Source organism: Schistocerca serialis, chromosome 7 (genome assembly GCF_023864345.2).
Source record: "Schistocerca serialis cubense isolate TAMUIC-IGC-003099 chromosome 7, iqSchSeri2.2, whole genome shotgun sequence".
NCBI classification, from domain to species: domain Eukaryota; kingdom Metazoa; phylum Arthropoda; class Insecta; order Orthoptera; family Acrididae; genus Schistocerca; species Schistocerca serialis.
In genome coordinates, this window is record NC_064644.1 from 553,259,641 (window position 1) to 553,276,221 (window position 16,581).

General features: G+C 38.1%; 1 protein-coding gene across 5 annotated transcripts in view; it reads right to left on the reverse strand.

Moving 5' to 3' along the window:
• LOC126412841 (homeodomain-interacting protein kinase 2) overlaps window positions 1–16,581 on the reverse strand; it is a 212,253-nt gene that overhangs the window by 19,643 nt on the left and 176,029 nt on the right. For all 5 annotated transcript variants that reach the window (XM_050082684.1, XM_050082687.1, XM_050082685.1 and 2 more), the window contains one exon: window positions 13,390–13,738. In XM_050082684.1, the coding sequence (XP_049938641.1) occupies window positions 13,390–13,738 (349 nt within the window). The remainder of the gene's footprint in view (window positions 1–13,389; window positions 13,739–16,581) is intronic.

Consider the following 16,581-nt stretch of genomic DNA (forward strand, 5'->3'; position numbering starts at 1 on the left):
TCTTGATGTTCACCTTATCTTCCAAGACCTTTGTCATGACTGAAGTAATTAAAATTTCACCAACAAACCTCAAAGGTTTTACTTTTAACCCTCAAATTTAATACCCTTTTTAGATTTGTCCTTGGTTCCCTTCACCACTTGTTCAATGCACAGGTTGGATAACATAAGGGATGAGGTACAACTGCTCTCCCTTCTTAACCACTGCTCCCCTTCCATATGTTGCGACTGTTACAATAGTTGCTGTACAAGTTACAGATAACTTTTTGTTGCCTGCATTTTATGCCTCCTAACCTCAGCCTTTTAAAAAACTATTTCAAAATTTCTCTGGAATCAAAACTCATCTCCCCTAAGGCTGGCTTCTAGCAGTCTTTCCATTCTTCTGTAGTCTGCAGCTCGTGATTTAGTGGTATGAGTTGCCGCTGCCCCTAGATCACACGGTCCCGGGTTCATTTCCCGGTCGGGTCAGTGATTTTCTCTGCCCAGGGACTGAGTGTTTGTGTTATCTTCATCATTTCATCATCATTAAGGAAAATGGCAAGACTGGAAAGTGAAAAGATTGGGAATTTGTATGGATGCTGATAACCACGCTGTTGAGCACCCCATAAACCACCACCACCACCACCACCACCACCACCACCCTGTAAATACAGAGCATGTTATTTTAAGCATGTGCTGTTTTGTAATAAAAATAAAGCTTTTCTTAGATTTTTCTTAGCAATTTTATGTTTTCATGATGACTTGTACTTTAAACTATCTTACTACATAATTTCCGTCAATATTCAGTGAGTATCTGAAATACCTCCTCCAACTGAGAATACCACCTGAGCTGTGCTGAGCTGGCACCAGTGTTATTTTGTTCATGTAATGTTGAGATCTATATGAGCATTACACGCTGTGGTGTGAAATTTGTTGAGCGTTCTGCCGACATGGGCAGCTTAGAGATACAAGTTCTATGACTTCGCTGGGAACAAAGTTTGAAGGGAAGCGGTGATGCTGTGGAACCTGCTCCCTCGTATTGTGTACCTGATATGGAGCAAGTCGTCGTAATTGTTTGTTCACTGACACACTCAGAGATTGTAAACTTTACTATTATGGTGAGACTTTCATAGTCGAACCTTAAGATGGTGTAGAAGAGGTCAGTTGACCTAGTTAAATGGTGGCCGTTATTTGAAAATTTTCTCAGTTTTACTAGTGCTTTGTGTCTCATGCAATCAAATGATTTTATGTTGCCGTTTTTAAAGCCTGCACTCTATTAATACAGGGTCAAAGGTTCTGCTGAGTGTTTCTATGTTTCAAGAGTTATTGGAATGTCTTTGTAATTCGGATAGAAACTTTTGATTGTGCCAGCGCCTTGGTGAGGGGTGAAATGTCATCCAAAGTGTAGAACTGGCAGTGTTTAAGAACCTGGCCACTACTGGATTTGTTCACAGATCGCCTTCCAAAGTTTAGTGTTTATCTTCCTTTCCATCAAGGCGGGTTAAGCTGGTAGATATATACACTGTATGTAACCTGTTTGTATATGAACTTGTTTTCTTAAATATTAAGGACTGGCAACTGGCTAAATCTGAAACTGCATAGCAGCTGCCGAGTTCCTTGCGCATCTTTTTCTAGTTTTTTTTTTTATTTTTTATTAACACGTCTGAGCACGTGAAAATTTATTTTTTAAAGATCAGTGTTTCTGTTGTAGTTTTTTTAAGTGGTTCTATCATTTTATGTAATGGCATTTTAGCTTGGCTCTTGTGTTCAAGTGTTATTAAGTCACCCTTTACCTGTAATTGCCTTCATTATATCTATATTGAGGGAAGTTGTATATGGGAGTTTGGAGTTCTCAAGTTTGTTAGTAACCCTGTTTTCATAATTTGTAATTGTTTGTTAGAGTACTGAGTATGTTGGGTTTCTAACTGTATTTGCAAAGCTTTACCTAGTGGCTTGTCCACAATTTGTAATTGTCAATTTTTTTTAAAGGGGTAATGTCAATAAACTGTCTTAATTATAAATTGTGACTACCAACCATGATTCCATCCTGCTTCCTCTTTAACGGTATATAAGATATGGTGTGTAAGTGTGGTACGATTAAGGAATCACGTATCCCCACTAACTGTGAAATATGAGCTGATTCATTTTCTTAGGCATGAAAGTGACTGAAATTTATCATAAAACCAGTAAAGTGTATGGAGCAAGCTTGATGAGTGATGGAATGGTATGCAAATGGGTCCAACTTCTTAAAGATGTCCTTACAAATGTGTGTGATGCAGAATGAAGTGAGCAACCTTCAGTCATTACTGATGATTCAGTGCAGGAAGTTGATGAAAAAGAGAGTGGATGGACACTTTACGGCATTATATGATGAGTTTCCTCAAGTGTCAAAATGTGTGCTCTATGCAATTGTTGTCTAATCAGGCAGCAGATTTCTACAAGGATGGTGTTCAAAAGCTGGTTGTAAAATATACTAACTGCCTTAACGTGCGTGGGAACTATGTAGAAAGGTGGAATAAAGTACAGGCATTCACATAAAAATAGCTGCTAACAAAAGTGTAATTGTTTTTATTTCTAAATGTTATTTACTTAAAAAAATAAAAAACCCTCATAATTCATGATAGCATTCTGTAATAACATATTACACTGATGGTTCAGTAACAATCACACCTACTTTCTTTGGCATTGGAATTATTACTTTCTTCTTGAAGTCTGAGGATATTTCATCATCTCATTTATCTTCGATACCAGGTGGAATAGTTTTAGTCACGTCATGTTGTCACAAAGATTTCAGCAATTCAGAGTGAATATCACCTACTCCATGTGCCTTGTCTTGACTTAGGTTTTCTGATGTTCAATGAGATTCTTCTCGCATGATGTTCAATGAAATTATTCTTGCAGTATAATACATCCCATCTTATCTTCTTCAGCTTCCTCCTCCCTTTCCAAATACTGTTAAAGCCCCTATATTTTTATATGTGAGAATACATGAATGTCAGAGCCCCAAATCTAGTGATAAGGATGGATGTTCCTACAATCCAGACTTCACCTCATTTAGATTCTCTATTACAACTGCAATATAATTTGCATGTAGCAAAATGATTTAAGATTCTTATTTGATTAAAAATTTTTTCCCTGCAAGCCAAAGTCTCAAGTTAGGGAACAGGAAGATGTCATTTGGGGCTAAGCCTAAGGAGTAGGGTGGACGAGGAACCTATTCAAAGCCTAATTCATGCACTTTTGCCATTGTTATCACTGATGTGCGGGGTGGTGAATTATCCTTGTGGAAAAGAACTCTTTTACATGCCAATCTTGATTTTTTCAGCCAATACAAGTTTCAAATGATTGAACAATGAAGCATAATAGTGCCCTGCAATGGTTCTGCCTCTTTCCGAGTAATCAATGAGGACTACTCTTTGGGAATTCCAAAAGACAGTAGCAATCACTTTTAACAGCAGACGAAATTGTTTTTGCCTTCCTCGGCGCAATTTCACCAGCCTTTGTCCATTGTTTTGACTGTCACTGGTGTTTAATGAGGGATTCAGGTTTCAGCAACAGTCACAAATCAGTGCAAAAAGCCTTGCTGATTGCAATTAAACATTGCCACACATTGTGTTGAAACACTGTACCAGATGTGCTTTTGATCAACTGTAAGGAATGTGGCATCCACCTCAAACATAGCTTCTTCATAGCCAACTCTCTGCACAGGATATTATGCATTGTTCAGTTGAGGTACCTAGCCTCAGCAATCTCACAAATTTTTATTTCGACCGTCTTGCATTACCATATCACAGATTTTGTCAATGGTATCCTTTGTGGTGACCTCAATTGGACGGCTGTTGTCCACTTTGTCTCCAGTACTTTCCTGACCACATTTAAATTCATTAAGCCAAAAGTAAATTGTCTTCAAAGATGGTGCAGAGTCTGTGTGGACTTCATCAAATTCTGTTGTGAGTTGTACGGCAGTCCAACTTTTCAAATGAAGCAGTTTAGCAACAGCACAAAACTCTATTTTCTTCACTGTCAATCGCAGTCAATCGCACTGTCAATGGTATCCTTTGTGGTGACCTCAATTGGACGGCTGTTGTCCACTTTGTCTCCAGTACTTTCCTGACCACATTTAAATTCATTAAGCCAAAAGTAAATTGTCTTCAAAGATGGTGCAGAGTCTGTGTGGACTTCATCAAATTCTGTTGTGAGTTGTACGGCAGTCCAACTTTTCAAATGAAGCAGTTTAGCAACAGCACAAAACTCTATTTTCTTCACTGTCAATCGCAGTCGTCACACTGCCCAATTCAGACAGCTGTCAATAATGAACTGTATGCCGTAAATCATTGAAATTCTTTATGCGAGCCTTGGAATAATTAAGCTTACCAACCATGAAGTAAAAAAATTGTGCCATTCTTTCACGGAAATTTTTCAGGCTTCTCAAACCACTTTTGTAACTGTCCCTCAGGAAAATGCAAAGTACATAGATATTTCATTGATAACTTTGGTAGCTCAAGCAGTGTTAGCTTGACAAAAAGAAATCTTTCAAGTATTTGAAAAGAGGGCTCTTTATTTCAGGCTCTCAGGGACTAATTTAAATACTTTGATTTCCAGGTCATTACATAATTTAGCGAGTGTTCAAGAGACTGTTCTATATTATATTTCAGACCTTCAACTCTCTGAATGTTGTTTCTACTCCAAGGATAACTTAATCTTGGTTAACACTACTAAATGAATGAACACCATGCCAAACTGCATTCTCTCAAGTGAAAAAAGTAGGCGGGTGTGAGCAAACGACATTCAGTCATGTTTGGTTCATAGTGCACTCGCTATCCACTGTGCTTCTGATGTTTTTCAAAACCGTTCAGAAACACAATTTCTAATCTCTTCTTATACTTGACATTATCTGCTTTGGAAGTCAAACAAATTCTGTTAATAATGTTGTTCTCCCTTTAGTACTTAGCTTTTTCACAGCAAGAAACAACTTACTAACGCGTGCATGATCTTAATGTTTGGAAGCATTTGTGTATAAAATTCTCATTCTGTCAAGATCCCTTCCATTCACTACTGTGTACAGTCTTGTGAAATGGACACCAAGTAATAGAAAAGAATGACAGAGAACATTAACTAATTGCTCACTTGAGCATGGCATAAGTGGTGGGCAAGCACAAGAAAACATTCGGTCGTGTTTGGTACACATTTGCCAGTGTTTGCTCACGTTCACCTATTTGTCAGTCTTTTAATGAAGCACAAGAGGAAGCTTGCATCTTCTCTGCTTCAGCGCTAGCATAATTCGATGTTTTGTGTGCGAACTTGCTGTAGTATGATGATTTTTACTTGACTGGGGACCACGGTCATAACATACTTTTGAAATGAAATCATTGCTGCCATTAGACTGTTAAGTTTTTATTATTCATTTATTTCATAATCATGATTTCAACTGTGGAGCTATTCGCAAATGCAAGATCACAGCTAAGTACTGCTCCTTAAATTGTGTTGTTCTGAGATATCACATTATGTCTTGCACTTTGGTATCCATATGTTTTATAGGTTTCAATTATCTTGCACTTAAAAATGTCTCCACAGTCATAATTGAACTAATGAAATAAATAAATGTCAAATGGTGGCAATGATTCCATTTAAAAGTATTGTATGGTTTCGGTCTGCAGGAAGCTCAGTTGTCGCATCGTATCAATATGTAAGTTTTCAAATTTGGACAGTACTGAATGCTTAGGGCTCTTATTAGTTCTTACTCATAACTAATAAATTCATTCATCTGAATTCAAAATCTACTTTCACAACGTTTCCTCATCTTTGGTGGGAAATCTGAACATTTTATAGTTCAGGACTTCCACAGTTTATTTACTTGCAAGCACTAGGCAAGGTGACTCAATCCACTAGCAACACTATCTCAGAAACAGCAGTACTTCACAGTTGTCAGCCAGTGAAAAGCAACTTGGGGTTGCTTGTGGTTGGGGAAGTGCCACAAATGTCACCAAATGGAGTGCCATCTAGTGGCTGAAGATACAAGTAAAGCTGTGATGCTGTTGCCGCCTGCTAGCTGTTCCCAAGAGGTTTACTTTGCCAGATCAAATGCTGAGTGTAACAGTTTCTTGTGCGATCTGATGCATAAGTCAGAGAATACAAGGTCATCAAGAAGGAAGTTTTAATGATAAGGCTAATTTAGGGAGTCACGTGTGGAGTGGATTTCCTGATGTGAGTCCCACATGATATACACATGCGCAAATGACTTACATACATTGTAAGATCATTTGGAAGGAGAAAAACAAGCCATACAGGAGAGATGTTATTGTAATTGCTACTTCTCCCAAAAGCAGAACAGTTAGCCTTTAATTAGCAAAGAATTATTGCAATGCTGAAAAAATGTATACAAATTTTTACATGAAAACTGGACCAATGACTGGTAACACATTATGCACAAGACGGGGGCAGCCAAAAGTCATTAGTGAATTGCCTAACCAAAGTGCAGTGTGTCAATGAATGAGTGATATTGATAAACTGAACTAAGATAACAGTAGTCTATGGAACCACCACCACCACCACCACCACCACCACCACCACAAGAGGAGGAGGAGAAGAAGACTGAACACAATACACTAAAAGGAGAGATTATTATTATTATTATAATTATTATTATTATTTCTCGTTCTTGTCTCAGACGTTATGTCTGGTTAAAAATGGAAAGTGACGCGGACCTTGATCAAGCGTGACTTCCTTTTAACTGTACGGTATATGTTACATTGCATTTAGGAACTTTCGGGTACTTGAACATGTATCAATAATTACAGATTTCTGTAGTTGTATATATACGTTTGGATGTAGCTGTATTGCGTTGATGTAATGGTGGATATTGTGTGGTATGACTCCTGTAGTTGATAGTATAATTGGTATGATGTCAACTTTATCCTGATGCCACATGTCTTTGACTTCCTCAGCCAGTTGGATGTATTTTTCAATTTTTTCTCCTTTTTTCTTCTGTATATTTGCTGTATTTGCTGTATATCCATTTCGATTAGTTGTGTTAATTTCTTCTTTTTATTGGTGAGTATGATGTCAGGTTTGTTATGTGGTGTTGTTTTATCTGTTATAATGGTTCTGTTCCAGTATAATTTGTATTCATCATTCTCCAGTACATTTTGTGGCGCGTACTTGTATGTGGGAATGTGTTGTTTTATTAGTTTATGTTGTATGGTAAGTTGTTGATGTATTATTTTTGCTACATTGTCATGTCTTCTGGGGTATTCTGTATTTGCTAGTATTGTACATCCGCTTGTTATGTGATCTACTGTTTCTATTTGTTGTTTGCAAAGTCTGCATTTATCTGTTGTGGTATTGGGATCTTTAATGATATGCTTGCTGTAATATCTGGTGTTTATTGTTTGATCCTGTATTGCAATCATGAATCCTTCCATCTCACTGTCTATATTGCCTTTTCTTAGCCATGTGTTGGATGCGTCTTGATTGATGTGTGGCTGTGCTAGATGATACGGGTGCTTGCCATGTAGTGTTTTCTTTTTCCAATTTACTTTCTTCGTATCTGTTGATGTTATGTGATCTAAAGGGTTGTAGAGGTGTTTATGAAATTGCAATGGTGTAGCCGATGTATTTATATGAGTGATTGCTTTGTGTATTTTGCTAGTTTCTGCTCGTTCTATAAAGAATTTTCTTAAATTGTCTACCTGTCCATAATGTAGGTTTTTTATGTCGATAAATCCCCTTCCTCCTTCCTTTCTGCTTAATGTGAATCTTTCTGTTGCTGAATGTATGTGATGTATTCTATATTTGTGGCATTGTGATCGTGTAAGTGTATGGAGTGCTTCTAGGTCTGTGTTACTCCATTTCACCACTCCAAATGAGTAGGTCAATATTGGTATAGCATAAGTATTTACAGCTTTTGTCCTGTTTCTTGCTGTCAATTATGTTTTCAGTATTTTTGTTAGTCTTTGTCTATATTTTTCTTTTAGTTCTTCTTTAATATCTGTATTATCTATTCCTATTTTTTGTCTGTATCCTAGATATTTATAGGCATCTGTTTTTTCCATCACTTCTATGCAGTCGCTGTGGTTATCCAATATGTAATCTTCTTGTTTAGTGTGTTTTCCCTTGACTAAGCTATTTTTCTTACATTTGTCTGTTCCAAAAGCCATATTTATATCATTGCTGAATCCTTCTGTTATCTTTAGTAATTGGTTGAGTTGTTGATTTGTTGCTGCCAGTAGTTTTAGATCATCCATGTATAGCAAATGTGTGATTTTGTGTGGTTATGTTCCAGTAATATTGTATCTATAATTTGTATCATTTAGCATGTTGGATAGTGGGTTCAGAACAAGGCAGAACCAGAAAGGACTTAATGAGTCGCCTTGGTATATTCCACGCTTAATCTGTATTGGATGTGATGTGATATTATTTGAATTTGTTTGGGTATTAAGTGTGGTTTTCCAATTTTTCATTACTATGTTTAGGAACTGTATCAATTTAGGATCTACTTTGTATATTTCCAATATTAGTAGTAACCATGAGTGGGGTACACTATCAAAAGCTTTTCGGTAATCAATGTACGTGTGGTGTAGCGACCTTTGTTTAGTTTTAGCTTGATATGTCACCTCTGCATCTATTATTAGTTGCTCTTTACATCCTCGTGCTCCTTTGCAACAGCCTTTTTGTTCTTCATTTATAATTTTGTTCTGTGTTGTATGTGTCATTAATTGCAGTGTAATGACTGAAGTTAGTATTTTGTATATTGTTGGTAGGCATGTTATGGGGTTATATTTTGCTGGGTTTGCTGTGTCTGCTTGATCTTTAGGTTTCAGATAAGTTATTATTATTATTATTATTATTATTATTAATACTATTATTATTATGTAAGATACCAATTAATGTGTTATGGGAAAAAAACAAGCAGAGAACTTTGAGGGCCAACAGATTGCCAGAATAAGGGTGTTTATCATGTTCTATTGACAAAAAGTTAGAAATAACCTGTACTTCATTTGTGAAGAGGAAGATCAATTTGTAGACATGGAAAAAGCCACAGCCATTTGTTGATATCAGGCAAACCTTACTCTCATCAAAAATGTTGGCAAAGGAGTGACAGATTTGAAGAAGCTATCTGGTTCTGCGACTGATTCAAATCACAACATGATTAGAAGGCTGGTGGGGAAAAAAAAGGCAGACAAAACTTAAATGGTCTGAAACATTTGTGGGAACTAGAAAAACTTAATAGACAAATACAGTTACAAACATCTTAAAACAGGACAAAGTTTGAGATTGTGCACAATTAAGTAAAGAGCGAAGGAGCATAACACTATTGGATGTATCAATAGTACTTTTGACAAAAGCAGATGGAACAATGAAAACATGATTAGAAGGTTGGTGCAAAAAGAAGGAAAAAAAAAGACTTGTGGAAAATTATTAGTTACGGAAATGGAAAAAAAGGGAAACTAAACTGGTCAGATCTCATAAGGAGAGGTGATTATGAGAGCTGGGGAAGGGATGAAGATTGCTTATGGCAGTGATGCACGGGAATGTTCTTTCAGTGAATTTGATACATCCTGAGAAGCAAATATCTGCTGCAAGACATTATCAAAGGAGAAGAATAGAAAAAAAAAAACACAGTGATTCAAGAATAACAAAAAGCAGAAGATAGAAGCAACCAGAGAACAAAATTACAACACACTACCATGGACTCTACATTAAGCAGAACAATACTGTTGTTAATTTTAAAAACTAAAATAAGAAAAAGTTTTTTTCTCATCTCCTATACAAAGTCATGCCTAATGAAAAAGCAGGATGCAAAATTTTAACATATATGCATCCATTTCACAAGTGATGTAACAAGCAAACAAAGAATGGTACACTACATCCATAATAATTCAATTTATACTGATTCTGAATTGGAATCTACATATATTTTATTTCATTTATGGCAGATTTGAAAACAAATAATAAAAAATATACTTCAGATAAAAGTCTGGGACACTATACAAAAATTATGGGAGAAACGAACTGATACAGAAGATCAAATGTTGTATAAGCGAACATATTTCCGATTTATAGCTGAACCAAACATATCACAAAATCAGGTGCCACTCCCTCCCCAACCATGTGCTAGGCAAATTTGAACCAGACATGTTTTACACATTTCAGTGTATTATCTACCTGGTTGCTTCAATCAAAGACCATGCTATGTTACTCAACCGGGAGACAAAGACATAGTAACATGAGGCCATTATTGCTGCATTAAGTTAATTAGCTAACTGATCTTACGCTGAAGTTTGTAAGAAATAATGAAAGGAGCAGCAGTTTAAGATGTGTTGTGGAATATTTGAGATTTCTCAAAATCACGTGTGATATCACGTCTTGATACCATCCCAAGGGCATCAAAGTTGACAATGGAATTGCAAGTTTATGTCAGATGCAGAAAGCGATCATGGGAGATCCGGTGGACCCAATGGAGCATGCCCACTGAGACATGCCTCCCTTTGCCACAGTGATACAGGATGGCTGGTAGCAGCCACACAGCCCACTCACACCTGTAGCGTCTTAGCTACACGACGCTACACAGACAGTGCCCAGTCGCGGTTCCTACATCACTGTTTGTGCCTTAGATCGAGGAGCCTCAACCTTGTTGACATTGAGAGCTACATTATTTGTAATGAGTCTACACACACTTGAAAAAAAATAAAACTTATGTAAATCTTCTGTTTAGTGTGTTAACTTGTTTGTTAATTATTTCTGCTCCTGTCCAGCTTTCCTATAACAGTTGCCACACAACTCTGCATCCCACCTCTCCTTACAATTGTGTATGAAGTTGCACACAACAATATGACCTGGCACTGTTTCATCAGAATGACAGTTACACATCAGTTAGCTAATTAGTTTCATGTTCCATTGATAATTTTACACAGTAAACCATAATTGTATGGAATGAGTCTTATAAACAGACACACCGCAAATTAATTTGTAAATATGGCTAGTATGAATACCTCTTTCCTGTTACGTGTTTCTATGTACCATGCATCAGTCTGTTACAAGTAAATGATCGCCTTTCCTTTCCTTTATACAGGGTTCCATCCACGAGTTTCCATAATTTGTTACGTAGAGTTTTGATTGCCATACTTAAATGGTATATGTGGTTGTGTGTTCTCCCATATATCTTTTTGTTGAAACTGAAACTGCAGTCTGTATTGAGTACAAATACATTTGCTTTAGTTATCTTGGATCTATCAATAAATATAAAAAATATTCAGTTACTTACTGTCCAGACTGTCAAGGCAGTCATGCTGCTTAAAAAAACCAGAGAGAGAGAGAGAGAGAGAGGGGGGGGGGGGGGGGGGGGGGTAGGAAACTGATGAATTCTTCTCGGGTTGTCAGCCAAGTGGTGGTGTCATCTTGTCGGAACCACTCAGCTGATAACCCGAGAAGAATTCATCAGTGGAATACGCCGAGAAAGACTGCAATCGCATATAGGCTAGGACACATTCTGACTTGTCAGTCAGCATCCAGAGACCATAGTGAGATGGGCGTTCATTGGGTCTGTTGCGCATAATGGACATTGACTTATGCGTGGACATAAGTTCTGTTTCAAGTTGCAAAAATGTACTGAAGAAACTCGTAAAAAGTTGAAATTGGTGTATGGCCCCAATGCTGCAAATCTGAAGACTCTTTACAAGTGTTACAAGCTATTTACGTGTGGAAGGGAATCTATAGAAGACCAGCAACACTCAGGATGTCCAGTAACTTCAGAAACAGAAGAAAACATGAAAATAATGGCAAAAATTGTTTTTTCAACAAGTGAACAACTATCTGAGAGCTTCCTGAAGAGCTCAGCATCTCCTTCAGCTCCAAGCAAAGTATTTTAAGACACCAGAATGAAATTTTCACTACGCAGCAGAGTGCGAGCTGATATGAAACCTCCTGGCTGATTAAAACTGCGCAATGGACCAAGATCCGAACTCAGAACCATAGCCTTTTGCAGGCAAGTGTTCTAGTTTGGAGGGTCGGAGATGAGGTACTGGCAGAAGTAAAGCTGTGAGTAGGGGTTGTAAGATGTGCTTTGGTAGCTCAGTTGGTACAACACTTGCCTGTGAAAGTTTGAGCCTTTGTCTGGCACACAGTTTTAATCCGCAGTTTTAATCCGCCAAGAAGTTTTATTTTAGCTGATAATTTGCAAATGAAATAAAAGAGTGCAAAATTTGTGCCCTGACTTTTGAGTGATGAACAGAAGGAAAATCATGTATAAGCTTGCACAGAATTGAAGAATTGTCTTCATTCAGATCCAGATTTTGTGTCAAAAATTTTAACTGGAAAGGAAACTAGAATCTGTGTGCATGACCCTGAGACAAAAATTCAGAGTTACCAATGGAAAACCAGTGAACCTGCACACTTTAAAAAGGCATGTCAGTCAAAATTGAATATCAAAGTAAAGCTCATTATTTTATTTGATACTGAGGGCACAGTGCAATCAGAGTTTGTTCCAACGGAATACTGCGAAACAATGTATGAGGAAAGAGAGAAGAAAAATTGGTCAATGGCTTCCTTCTTCATCACAACACATTGTGTCCCGTCTTGCTTTTGATTTGACAGGTTTTGGAAAAAGTGTTTCCCATATGTCCACATCTGTCTTACTCACCATGTGACTTCTGCTCTCCTCAAAAAGTAAAACCATGGTTAAAGGAAAACATTTTGACTCAATTCCTCACATTGGGAGGGCAACAACAGGGACATTGAATGCCCTTCCAAAAGACGCCTTCCATAAATGCTTCCAGTAATGGATTCAATGTTGGGATAAGTCCACTGCTAGCCAAGGACATTAGCTTGAAGAAGATTAAATCAAATTCCATGTAAGCTTTTTTAGTAAAATAATTGACTTTTTTTTTTTTTTTTTAATCACACCTCATTTTATTTCCCAGCTCATCAATTCCATGTTACACTTGTCTCTGATCAGAAAATGAGAGATAGGACCATTTGGCACTTGCAGGGAAAAACGTGTTCTGAAGTTGATGACTGACATTTTATTTTGGCCTTACCGACATCAGGCTACATGCCCATTCTCAGTACTTGCATAATTTATTATTGTGCCCTCATAGAAATTCTGTATTTTTTTTAAAATTTCTCCTTAATTTTTAAGTGGTTTTTATATGGTAATGTAAATCATACTGTCTCTTCTGCAACACAATGAGGATTCCTTTCTGATATTGGAAATCTGTTGTCCACAAGTGCACTTATAATTAGATAGCATTTATAGTAACTAAATTACTACAAAAAAATGAAAGCTTTGAAGTAACTAGCAACTGATCATCTACCAACACAACTAATAAAAAAGAGATAGAATACTTCTAATGTCACTACCAATTACTGTAATAATATTATGAAACAGCAGAGAACAGAACATTATACACCACTCACCCTGTGGTGAAGGGCGCCACCTGGTGGCCAGCAGGTAAATATGCAGCAGCTGCTGCCGGTTGGGCAGCTGTCACATATACTGCGGGGCGGCGGTACAGTTCGGGCTGATGGTAGAGCGGCTGACCAGCAGCCGCCGCCAATGGTGAAAGCCTGTGGGACACTGATGCTGCAGGCTGAGGAGACAGGTGTCGGTATCCCTGCTGCGGATGCGGGGCAGTAGCGGCAGTTGTAGCCCAACCCTTCAATTGCTGTTCACTATTTGAAGCCCCACTTCCACCTCCACCACGACTAGACAATGATGCCGTCGAATGAGCAGCTGGAGGCTGGACGAACTCCTTATGTACAGCAGCTGTTGGCAGATCCCAACAGTTGTAATAGCACTGATTGAATGTACAACACAACTGTAACAAAATTTTACTGCAAACTTAGCTGAAACATATGTATTGAATGTGCTGGCCCAAATCAGGTTTTGTATACGCTTTACGAGACAGTGTATATTAACTCCACGTTGTTCCATTTCAAGAGGAAAAAAAAACTGTATACCTCCAAATTCTCTTTCATTTTTTGGTCACTACATGCTGTATACAGGTGGGGGTGGGTGTGGACGGTATAATTTTTTGCACAGTACCTCAGATACTAGTTCTTGTAACTGACTCAAAAGAGAGTTTTGTGAGATAAATATTGTCCGTTTTCAAAGAATCTCTCTTATCTCCTACACTTACATATGGGCTGTTCCAACCTATTACAATCCCTGCAATGTGCCTCTGGATTCCTTTATTCCCTTATGAAAAGAATTCCATAGGCTGGAGGAGTATTGCGGAAGAGGTTGCCTCATCATCCTGTACACAGTTTCCTTAATGATGCAAAAAATTTAAGTTTTGCACTCGCTATCCTCATTAGTAATTACACAAGTTCACAGTGCGCACGGGTGCGGGCACGTGCGTCCCCCCCACTTGCACCACACAGCTTGCTGTAAACAATGTTATGAGGAGTTTTAAATCCATCGATCCTACCATTTGATGCTGTGAAGTTGGTGATCACAATTTTTGCAGCAAATTGAAGCACCTTCTCTCTCAGTATGTTGCCATCAAGTGGAATTTCCAACACTCTCGGGCCAACAAACCACTCTGGAATGAGTTTATCCGAACAATCATATGCTGACTATCGTCAGACCATGATCATCACTAAGGCAGTGACTCAGCATACTTTCTCACCCTTTCAAGCACTGCAAACCTATAATACAGACAGCCATGACCTAACATGTCGACAATGAAAATCTTCCTTACCACGCTAATGCTATGTTATACGATCAATAACTTTGCGTATAGTCTATGTTTTCTGCTTTCTTTCAAGGCTAACTTTGAGCACAAATATGACATAATTTATGCAGAAATATGCACAAAAATCACTTTTAAACATTAGGGTAACGTGAAAGAAAACTTTAAATGCGGGAAGTGTTCTAACAAGAAATCATTAATGGCGGGAAAGCATTATATTGCAGAAATATGAGTTCTTTTGGTACTGACATAAATGAACGTAAAAAGTGGAAAAATGTAAAGTGAGGGAGCATAAAAATGGGGTTTTTCTGTATTGTGAGATCTGTTACAGACATTTTGGTAGAAACATTTTTGAGCCATTTAGATACCCATCTCTTGACAAATAACAAAGGTGATGATTCATTGGAAGAGGGGCCGGAACCAACCACGCTTGTTGATAGAGACTCTTGATTGGTCTCAGTGAGTGAACTCATGTTTTTGATAGGAGTAACAACATTATCTTCGCTGTGTAGCTGTTTGTCACTCATTTCACTTTCTGCATCATGATCCCTTTCAGGAACAGAATTAGAGCCTATTACCGAATCGTCATTAGCACGTTCATTTTTGGAAGTACCAATCCCAAATGCATTAAATGCATATTAACATTACTCGTTTATACATTCTCCCTCCCTGCTTCACAAGGAAGCACAATATAGTACTGTAGTTCATAAACATTGGCAGTAGCTCCAATGACCTGTGACCTTTTGACAACTGCCAATTGGAGGCAGGAGCGATGTTTTAGCAGCCAAAAAATTGATAAACCACATGTAGCTCGGTCACTGGTCTTTGTTTATTCATGTACGGTATAGTGTGACTTAGGTACTTGATTAACTCTCAGTGCGTGATTTTCTTTTTTGAGTTGGAGAGTGTACAAGATATGCTATAAATAAGAGGATAGTGTGGCAGTTCACTAACGAAGAAAAGTGAAACATTATTCAGAAAGAGGACAAAAATCCACACATGAAGAACGTTGATGTCGCAGGCGGTACGGGCACGACATTTTGATGTCTTACTAAATCAAACATTACTGAGAAACCACCACACAACTGAAACAAATGCAGTATATTCAAAGACTGATATATACAGAGCACAGGGCTTGGACTTCATTAACTTTATTACCTTTCCCTTTGTTGTAGAAGATACACAGGGAAAATTGCTGCCCTTCAGGCACAGTTTGAGCAGGCTAGGAAAGACCGGAACAGGTTAAGGAGAGAGAAGGGTAGAGAGAGGTGGGAAGTGGCAACAGGTAACAGTAGGAACAGACCTAGAACTTTGTCTGACAGCACTGTGGTGAATGTGAAGAATAAGTTTGACCCGTTGCTTCGGTTCGAAACTGATGAGCCTCTGACAGAGGTAGGTGTAGAGAGGGCATAACAAACTTTCAGTAGAAAATTGAATAAGAATGTAGGGAAGTCAGCAAAGAGAAAGAAAGTTTTGTTGTTAAGTAATTCATATTCCAGAGGGGTAGGCCAACTTTTGCAGGAACAGTTAGGATCAGAATACCAGGTCACAAATTTTTTTAAACCTAGTGCTGGTCTGGGTAAGGTGGCAGAGGATATATGTTCACTCTGTAAAGATTTTCCAAGGAAGGCACCATGGTTATTGTGGGTGGGCCTGGCAATAATACTGACCGAGATCCCGGGTACAATATAGAGTGTGACCTGGCAAAGATTGCATGCATCAGCAACACAATATACCAGTGTTGAGTTTATGTCTGTTCTGGGATGCCATGACCAACCTCATTTAAACTCTTCTGTTGGGAGAGTTAATCTGGAGATGGAACGGCTACTTGGGTCGGGTGCAGGGTCACATATTGGTTTGGTTCCTGTTGATTCTCTCGGTAGGTGGGATTATGCTAGACATGGCCTACACCTCA